The sequence below is a fragment of the Xiphophorus maculatus genome, chromosome 4 (genome assembly GCF_002775205.1).
Source record: "Xiphophorus maculatus strain JP 163 A chromosome 4, X_maculatus-5.0-male, whole genome shotgun sequence".
NCBI lineage: Eukaryota > Metazoa > Chordata > Actinopteri > Cyprinodontiformes > Poeciliidae > Xiphophorus > Xiphophorus maculatus.
In genome coordinates, this window is record NC_036446.1 from 6,090,430 (window position 1) to 6,100,920 (window position 10,491).

General features: G+C 35.1%; 1 protein-coding gene across 2 annotated transcripts; it reads right to left on the reverse strand.

The window, feature by feature from the left end:
• Nucleotides 1-4,244: 4,244 nt before the first annotated feature.
• On the reverse strand, nt 4,245-6,321 carry LOC102222187 (gonadotropin subunit beta-1). Of its 2 annotated transcripts, none has more exons than XM_023332764.1 (3): nt 6,220-6,321; nt 4,783-4,957; nt 4,245-4,520 (listed from the first exon to the last, which is right to left on the reverse strand). In XM_023332764.1, the coding sequence occupies exons 2-3, from the start codon at nt 4,927-4,929 to the stop codon at nt 4,326-4,328; spliced, it is 342 nt and encodes a 113-aa protein (XP_023188532.1). In that variant the 5' UTR covers nt 4,930-4,957; nt 6,220-6,321; the 3' UTR covers nt 4,245-4,325. The 2 variants fall into 2 exon arrangements, with proteins under 2 accessions (XP_023188532.1, XP_005805591.1); XM_005805534.2 differs by having other exon boundaries at nt 4,783-4,954; nt 6,220-6,313.
• Nucleotides 6,322-10,491: the final 4,170 nt, after the last annotated feature.

A 10,491-nucleotide genomic window follows, 5' to 3' on the forward strand; every position in this document is an offset into this window, starting at 1 on the left:
GGTCCTTCAGGTTATGTCCTTCAACACTTTGGTAACATTGCTTTAGGGGTGTCACATGGACTCAAATAGCTTGTTAAATATGGCATGTGTTGTCATAACATCTGTTGACCTCTACAAATCTGTCAGTGAACTGCTGTAATGTGTGACTCTTTACATAAAAAAATATCAGATTGAGATTGTGTGATACAGTTGAAGTAAGATATTTACCTATTACATTGATTATGGCCTTTTGAACTAGATGAAATATATAGCAAATATCATGACCTCTTACTTTAATTAAATTAGGAGCTCAATTTAGAATTTTCTTGGTGGATTTCTTCTAGCTGGGTGAAAATTATTGTGATGAGGTCAAAAAAGGCAAGTACTTGTGTCTTTTACGTCACAGATATTTTAACTGGCTTTCAGTCCAGAATTGAAAGGCCAATAAATAGCCTTTCAATTCTGGACTTCTCTCTCTCTCTCTTTTTTTGTTATTCAGACATGGTGTGCCAACTGATATGCCTATGTCTTTGTGTCTTTTTTGTGCTCTGATTTCTTTAGCTTGAACATCCTAACCAAGGTCTGTCTTCTAAGGATGACGGTGTGGGTCAGAGTAAAACGTCAACATAATTTAGTCACACTAACTGACATCAAAGGAGCAAAGGAGAATACTTTACAAAAGTTCTTACAGGAATATTTATAGTGTGTTTTTTGTCTCATAGAAAACTGTTCTGCTTTTAGAGATCTGTGAACTAACAGCATCTATGTTCTTAAAGAATCCAAAAAACAAACAAAAAAAACAGCTGTTCTAAGTTAGTGGGGAACTTTTAGGGGGCCTTCATCACACCCTGACTGCAAATCTGAGTTAATTACTCCTCTCTAGCAGAGACGACACAGCGACTGACCCATGTATAAAACTTGATAAAACATCTCTTTAAGCATAATAACATAAACCTCCAGGGATCTGCTGGACATAATACAAATCGGCTATAATAAGACACTAACAACCTGAGCACACATCAGCTTGTCAGCTAAAACTCAGCCTACCGTGTTGCTCTCAGCTGGAGATGTGAGAGAAGATGCAATAAAAGGCTGAAACAAAAACCACTAACATCAAGGTAAACAGGTAAAAGATTGTTCACAAAAATGATGAACTAATAGAACAATCACTTATACAGCTTTTTATGGTATATTAACAATTATTTTATTTTAATTTCTGATTTTATATTAAATCAAACATAATTCTGGATCTGCAGCATTAGAAATGTTGGAAATGCTACAGAATCAGAGAAAATGTAAACCTCATTCCTAATACCATTGATCCTTTTGTATTTGTCCTTTCAGCAATTGGCAGAAACCCTGGGATTAATCTGGACGCCAGTGCTGATGCTTGTTGGTTTGTCAGCTGCTTATCTCTTCACTGGGACATTAGATTGGCTTGAAGTTTACTGTTGTGCCTCTGGCAGAACAACAACTCATTATACAGTAGTTTGGCATTGATTTAGAAGCATGATTTTTTTTTTGCCTAATTACAGAAACAGAGATTGATTTCTAAGTTAACCTCCAGGGCTTAGGATCAGTTCATTCAGTTTAACTGAAGCTGGATGCGGTGGATAGCAGCTGGATAGACAAATATTTAGAAATTATGGAGCTTTACATTCTCCTAATCTCTATGCTCTGACTTCTTTTTTATATTTATTTTGCATTTATTTTTTGCTGCCTTCAGGCTGTTTGCATTAATGGAGAAACTGATGATGTTGTTACACTAACACTGGGCAAAATAGTCCCTGCCACAATTCCTGCTGGGAAACATTCAATATCTCTACCTGCTGAATTTCTCTTTAGCTTTGGTCAGTTTTTTACTTCAGGCTTTCTGCCTATAGTTTCACCTCCTTGTGTTTTCCAACTCAACACAACAAACTGCAAACTTTCTAACTTTACAACAACTTTGTCTCGACTTGGAGTCCATTTCCATGCAAAAGTTAAATAAAGATAAAAAGTTTTTTGGTTTGTGTTTTTACAAAGAAAGAATCTGAATTTTGACCTCCATTTAAATATATGATGATTTTTCTTTGTAGAATCACCTTTTGCTGGAAATACAAACAGAAGTTTTTGGGGGATATTTCTGTCAGCTTTCAACATCAACAGACTGAAATAGCTTGAGCCCTATGAAATTGAGCATTTATGAATGTAAATATTCAGGCTGTACAATCAATTTTCTATGGTTTGATTTAAACTGTAGATGTCAAATTTACAATTTTCTCTGCATTATAAAGTCAAAGGTCTGGTAGATCTGATAAGCAGGACATCAACCACTAAAACCACAAGTCCCTGAATGCCCTGCTCATTGATTGGCATTTCAATCAGAACCCACAACTCACCCTTCATCTGCTGACATTCAAAAGTGACCACAGGTAGAAGAGAGCGTACATCAGAGTAGAAAGCAGAATGCTGAATGTCTTTTTCTTGCTACATTAAAATTTAGCTCCAAAGACTGCAGAGAAAGGTAGAAAGATGTAAAAAATTTTTTTTGATTTTTATAGCAGTTTTACATCTTTTTCATGTGTAAAGCTTTTTATGTTAAAAAAATGTATCATAATGTCTGAAGTAAAGGAAAAACTTACTGACATTTTTTTTCTTTTGATGAATATCAGTATGACACCCTGATCATAAATCTGGCTGCATGTATGGGTTTTTGTTTGTTTGTTGGGAGCTAAACTTTTCAGGTTTTCTTCTGTGTTACCCTGTATGCACCTTCATCCAGATTCCAACTGTGACCAGTTTTGTGAGGAAAAGAAACTCCTCCGCATACTGTAATACTATTACCACGTGTTTCTTTGTGGGGACACTGCATTCACTAACATGTCCAAGAACAATTCCACATCACACAAAGTGCTTTGTACATATGCAAAACCCTCAGTTTAGAATTCATTTGATCAGATAGTCATCTTCCTCATGTTGCTGTGTTCCCACATGGTTTCAGGCAAACTTCAAATGGGAATCTCTTCTAAAAAGTCTTAATACTATCAGAGAGAGAGTCTAAACGTTGTGGTACCAACAGATTCCCTGCCATTGCTGCAAATCTTTGAGATTTCATAAGAGTCATCTATCGGCTGCTTTACTGAATAATTCCTCATTGATCACAGTTTGAGTTTTGGTAGACACTCATGTCTTAGTTTACAGTTGTGACCTAGTCTTTCCATTTTCAGGTGCTACTAATTATGTGACTTCTGTTAGAGATGAGTTGTACAAAATTTTATTTAGTCTTTCTGCATGTAATCCAACTCCCTCTCTCAGGTTAAAAATGTTCATGTTAGGTCGGCTGGTCTCTCTACATTTCCCTATGGAGTGTGTGTGTGCATAATTGTTTGTGCGTCTCTGTATTGTCCTGCGACAGATACACTTAGTAGATGTTAATGGGTGTTCTTGGCTTTAAAGAAAAATCTGAGTTGTCAGCCGTGTTTCATATGAATATTCAGCACCTCCACCAAACTTTAACTATTACCAAAGTCTCTTATTGGAAGTAAAGAGTTAATCAAAAGTTTAAAAACTCAGAAGTATTTGTGATGTGCCACAACGAACTAGTGACACGTTTCACAAGCAGAACAGAACATTTATTTTTTCAAAGTAAATGAAATGAACTCAATGCTGACACTTCAGAATCTCATTAATGCCTTACCATCAATTATCTCAAAAATGCAGTGGTCTACTAGACCATTACATTTATTATATAAAGGACCATTCGCTCACACTTGCTGAAATATGATTTTTTATTTAGAGCAGTAATAACTTGCTATACCGTTAATTTACACGACCCGAAAAGAAGCTTTTTCTACTAAGCATAAAAATCTACCAAAGCAATGCTATATTCCAGGGAAGTTTCAAGTTCATTACAGATATATATGTTTTGGGCTTACTAAGCTGTTTCTGCATTTAGCGGCACCCCTGGAGAAGAGCCAGTGAGGAACAGGGACTCCAGTGGAGCTTTTAGAAATACTGCAGGCCGTATATTTTCATTTCCACCTGTCAAAAAGAGGCAAGCCTTTTTTTTATTTTCCCTTCTGTGAACCATTTTGCCAGAATGAAAAACTGACCAGTAGAATTACAGCACTTTCAGGGTTGGTCACCTTGTTTGGGAGGAAAGGTGAAACCGATACTTGGACATTCAATCTCTTACTTCTGATGATGATAAAGCACCAGGCCAATCATTCTGGTTTAAGGCACTTTAAAACAATTGGTGTTCATAAAGAAAAAATAAACAGAAATATGAGCTGTATCTTTTTTTATTTCAGTGTCAGACAAAGAGGTACAATAATAAGTATACGTTTGCTGACCTAAGGAGTAGTTTAACAGCTGGGTATGTGGCCATAAAAGCGGCCGCAGTATGTGTCCTCTGTGTTGCATGTGGAACAGTTGCATTTTGTAGCCACTGGGTAAGTGATGCTTCCCGGACACCCCTCGATGTTTTTCACCTCGTAGGACCAGTCCCCTTTGCAGATCTTATGCTCAGGTGCCTCTTCAGGGCTTTCAAAGACAGGGTCCTGTTACCAAAATGGATTAAAGATTGAATATATGAACAGAATTCAGTGGGAAACACTGGTGGAAGATTTTTATTACATCATAATTAATAAAACCAGTAACTGCTTGTTTTCCAGCAAACATTTTCACAATGAAAACATGAGCTGACAGAGTTGAGTTCAGCACAGTTTTAAAGACGAATAAGTCTCACCTTGATATGTTTTGTTAGTGATTACATACAATTGGTTATCATAAATAACTCAGACAGTTTGAATCCTTCCTCACCTGGGAGTAGCACAGCCCTTCACAGATTGTGGTGTGGATGCACACCTTCTGACCGCATCTCTCCATGGAGATGCTGACGTTTTTCAGGTTGCAGCTGAAGCATCCCTTCCCCAGGGCTAGCACCACCACAAAGACAACCAACTGCATCCTCTGCCAGGTGTAGCACAGACTCCTGCTGCAAGAGCAGTTCATGTCTTAGATTAGATATTTCAAAATTTAAAAAAAAAGTTTTTCAACCACTTTTATACATCAATTCGATCAGCACAAAGCCAAAAAAAAGGAAATTAAACACCACTGGCCAGCACTATAAAACGATCTCAGCAGAAGAAGCAGGACACCGTACTGTGGTCTGGATCTTTTTGTCATTTCTTAGTGAACCAGACTGGGTCTATAGACCTGTGGTCTCACCACCAACCTTCCCAGAAAAGCATTAAAAGTTTGATAAAAATGACTGACAATTTTAACAGGTATTAAGTTTGTGAGTAGAGGGGTTGTGTTTGTCTGGCTCAGCCTGTTGGATATTTAACAGGTTTTCTACTTTGCATTACTACAAAAGTGAAACAAACACAAAAAAACAATTTTTTGTGTTTGTGTTTTTTGTACAATGTTTTCACCTTACAGTGAAAACATTGTAAGTTGGAGGAAAAGTAATACAATTATCCAGGAATGCTTTGGATATGACAAAAGCATAATAAAACACAATTTCTGTTCCAGCATTTTGTTTTAGTGTGAAAACTAAAATTATCTAACCACCCCCTTGAAAACTTTCTGGCTTTTTCTCTGTGAATACATTTTTTTTTCTTGTTGTTTGGACTTGTTTTTCAGGTTATTTAGTGACATATTAAAAACTGTTTTAATAAAACATGAATGGCTTTAAAAGAAATGATTTAGTCATAAATATCCAAGGGTTGTTAGTTAAAATAAAAAAATTATAGATCTTGTTTTTTTGACTCTTTCTGAGTATGTTTGAACATAGTCGTTTCTGATTTTTTTTCTAGTGGTTTGAAGGAAATTGATGATCAATGCAAATCTGATTTCTGAATTAAAAATAAAAATAAAAATTACATTTACATGTTTTGTGTAAAATTAACTTGCTTCTTTTAAAGGGACATCAAAAGTCTTATTTATTTGTCCACCATCACAGAAATAAAATTTATTGTTAAAATTAAAACACATAATTTATTTTTAAAAATTATTTAGAACATAATTTTTAGTTATTCTTAAATGTTTAAAATAAGTAATAGTAAAATAAGTAAAAATAATATTTCTTCTGCTGACAACAAACTTAATGTGAGAATATGTTTTTTATCCAGCAAAATGTTGTACACCTGTTGGAAAATAAAGGTTCCTAAAATAAATTGCACAATTTAAACACAGTAGTAACACATTTTTGAAGACATTTCATTCAGTTTAAACCTCTCTAAACAGACAGCTTACCTGCAAATCTCTTGTTATTTGAAAATAAAAAGAAAATATCTTCTCTGTCACTCTTCATACATCTGCAGCAGTTTGCCACTTGAAATCATCTCTGTCTGCTTAAATATTGTTGCTCGTAATCCTTCTAATCTTCTCAGTCTATTTCCTAATGCATCTTCTACCTGCTGTGGCTTATCTCAAATCCACATCATTTTCCCCATCAACATGTCATGAATACCACATGGCTCAGGACCTTTGCTCCCACACATGGGGGTGAACAAGTCTGTAATTTTAGAAGTGTTGTTTAGATTAGATTGATGGAAAGACTCAGATGGAGCACAGAAGCATTATAAGTCCTCTGCCCCCACACTGCCATGGAAAATGTTAATATGCAGTATGCTGTACTCTACATCTTTTGCTTGTTGTAGCATAGGTCTTGTCTATTTGCAGAATAAATGCACATTTTGTGTGCCTGTACCTAAACAGACAATATGTAACCTATGCAACAGTTTGTCCACCCTTATTTAGACTGGAAGACTTATCTATCTTGATGGTTTCTATCTTGTACATTTTTGTTGTCAAATTTAGCTTAACAAAATAAATTAATGCGATTTTGGGAGCGAGGTTGATCCTCAACCACAGCTCTGATTACTCACCAATAGGGCTACAACTCTTCAACTTTAATTAATTGATTATCCTATAGATTATTCTGATGATTAACCAGTTAATCGGATAAAAAACTGGCACATTCTGCAAATTTTTCATTGAACAATCTGTCTTTTTCATGCAATATTACAAATAGATTTAAAAAAATCAAATAAATAATTCAATGTACATGTTTTTTGTACAGTTTTGGCTTAATTACTGCTCTGAGTATGTTGTTCTTTCAGCAAATAGTCTTAGTTTGAGTCTGAATAAGAACCATATCCTGTGGGCCATTCTCATCAATAAACTTCAAAGTTACATTATTGCAGTTTGGTCTTCGTTAGTGAGCCTTTTGGACAATTTCTGTAAATCTATATTCCTTATTAATACAGCACTGGACACAAGGAATCAGAATATCCTATATTATACTATTTTGATGTCTCTACTTTAGCTTTGAGTTGTTTTAAAACTGCAGCCTGAGCTGGACAGTCCACAGTGACAGTAAAGCACTTCTTTGGCAAGGCGTCACGCTTCATCCAGCAGTGCCTCAGTCTGTCTTTGCAGCCACAAGGGAGTTTATTTCTCCACCATCCTGCAGAACAGCCACACCTGTCTAACAAGGATACAAGGACTTTTAAAATGTCACCCTGGTCCTCTGAAGTGCTGCTTTCTCTAGTAAACCTCAGATATGTATCATTATTAGTATCCATTCTGTTCTTAATGAGGACCAGCCATAGCTGATTAATTTTGCATTCAGAGTAGGACACCTAATTTGCCATTTTCTAAGCAGTTTATACAACAGCTGGTAATTTCTCTTGATATGCCTGCATCTATACTGAAAATATGCTTCATTAAGTCTGCAGACACACATACGGTACATTCACACACTCATCACACGAACAGCTTTTTTTAATATTAGACCCAGAACTCTGAAAGGGCAGAAAAGACATTCAAGTTTATGTCAACATTGTAGTCCCAAAAATAGCCAAGTCTACCTACAGCAAGAACAAAAACACACACAAAAACCAATGCAGGGCTGGTAAGGATGCTTTTCCTCTTTTTCTCTTTCCAACAGCAAAAAGAAAATGGTTTGTTCTGTAATGTCACATTCATGTCCATGAGGAATCAATTTATATGTGATGGATGAGGTGACAGTTTGTGGGCCCAGGAAGATTTTCTGGTTCATATCTCTGAGCAGTACAATAAAATAAAGCTCCTCTGGGTGTAAAAAAAGACCTCATATGAGCTGTATATGAAGAGATATAAAAGAGCTCTAAGCTGAACAAGTTGCTGACTTCAGGAATTCGAGTCACAGGTTAATGCTTGAGCGCTTTGGAACAGAATCATCTTGGTTTTTGTGAGCTCAGTGTAAACACTGTCTTGACAAGACTAACAATATTCACAACCCCACTTGGTCACAACCAGATTGTTTTTCTGCGGAAACTTTGCTCTATTGGAGCAGATTCCCCCCGATCACACCGGAGACAGAAAAACACACCCTCCGGTTTTGTGATGAAGCTGAAGCCTTCGTCTCGAGGATCACCCACACTAATCTCTATAAACAAACGCCTCTACAACCCATTTAAGGTCAAGGATTTTGCTATGTGACTTGGATTCATGTTTCCATGTGAACTGACTGAGAGGCATAGTTGTAGGAAATATTCAAAGTGACAGCTCCCTATTAACCTCTAAGGAATAAAATGCCTTGCAAAAATATACATACCCACTGAAACATTTTTTTTATATTAAATTATTTTAACATTATTTTTTACTTAGGAGAACAGCATCAAATCAACATGTAGGGGTAAAGTGAAAGGCTTAGGATGTTTTTGTATTTAACCCCGTTTACTCTGATAGCCCTTAATAAAATCTAGTGCAGTCAATTGCATTCAGAAGTCACCTTCTTGGTAAATACACATTAGTCTGAACATACCATCTCCATAATGAAATATGAAACATGTTGTGGGAAAATTTGCTTAGAGAAACTGGTCAGCGCTGATTAAAAGGTGGATGGAGGGCTGCATGACTTGAAACTGTGGTAGAGGCCCACCGTCAAGGAGTACAGCAACACTACAAAGGAATGTTTTAAATTAAAGTATATTCATGTTGTAAAATGGTTCAGTAAATGCGCAGATCTAAAGTCAGTCCATAATTTGTGGCAAGGCTTAAAAACTAAACTAAGACTCCCCAAACAGACTGATGGGTACTTTTTGTTCTTTTACAAAAAGTCATCTATGTAGATGAATAAAGTTGGTGGAGTGTTGATTAAGGAAGACAGAAGATAAATACAGGCCATAATTTTTTTTTAATTTCAAAGGATATTTTTCTTCTATTGCATAAAAAATGTACAGATGTGGAAGGGGTATGAATACTTTTTCCAAAATACTATGTATTGTTATTTCTTTATAGTTACTTGAACCTCTCTCAATTTCTCCCTCCTTACTATGTCAATGTCACTATCGAGCATTATTTTATGTCCCAAACTTTGTTTAGGATATCTATACAACCTATTTATTATAAGCAGCAACATTTCTAAATAAAACTTGATGAAATTATTTAGGGAAGATAAGAGGTTTTTTTCATATTTCTTGTGTTTAGCCCATATTGCTGTTCCTTTTATTTCTTTAAGACTGATGTCACAGCTTTTAAATTTGTTAGATTCAAGTAAGAAAAATTGGGATGGGAAATTGCATAAAGCTATCTATGTTCATGCACTGGAATAAGATAGAAGATCATACTATTCAGGCCACGATGACATGACTGAATTATGCACTTTTTACAGTTTCTTCTCAAAGATCAGAAACTGGGTCAAATCTAAATTTTCAAACTGCTAGATAAACTAATTAAGTTTCATATTGCAATCATGTTTAATACATTAGGCATTCTGATGAGACTGGTTTGTCAGATTAAAAGTAAACTCTTTAAGCAAGTATTAAAAACATTTCTGTAAACCCACATTTCTGTATTGAAAATGTTGTTTTTTTTAATTGTTTCTCATGTATTCTAATATTAGTCTTTTCATGAGCTGTAAATGGGAAATCATCATCACTTTACAAAAGGCTTGGGAACATCAGTTGGACTGTGATTAATCCATATAATGTGTTTAATTTAGCCAACCAGGTAACTGAAATAAATGACCCCTTCAATAATATGTTAATTTATTGAGTATAGCTTCACAGCTGACCTCACCGTCAGTATCTATCTTTCTTTAAAAGCAATTTCGTTAGTGTTTACCACCCATCAAAGTCAAACATTGTCTTTGGAAATACTAATATTTATTTTGGAAATACTAACAGTAATATATTGTTTTAAAATATTTCTATGAACTAAATTGGGAAAAATGTCACAGTCAGCCTTTACTTAGCAGTTACAATTACATTATACAATTGCATTATTATCGTATAATGCAATTGCACTATATTTTTTTTATAGTACAGTATTTATCAATACACATCACAATTAGGACAATTCACAGTAAATTTATTGATGTCAGGATATCTATGTAATAAAAATGTAATGTATCCATCATTCACTTTCTCCATGTTCCAGAAAGTGCATAGAGAAAGTGAGAAATTTATTCTATACATAATGTATGTTTGATTTTAAATTCAGGAACTACTGTAAAACTAAACTAAACACAAAAAGCTC

Coding starts and splice junctions, on each gene's coding strand:
- LOC102222187 (XM_023332764.1), bottom strand. CDS start 4,929: ATGCAGTTGGTTGTCTTTGTGGTGGTGCTAGCCCTGGGGAAGGGATGC. Junction 4,521..4,782: donor AAGGGCTGTGCTACTCCCAG/GTGAGGAAGGAT, acceptor TTTTGGTAACAG/GACCCTGTCTTTGAAAGCCC.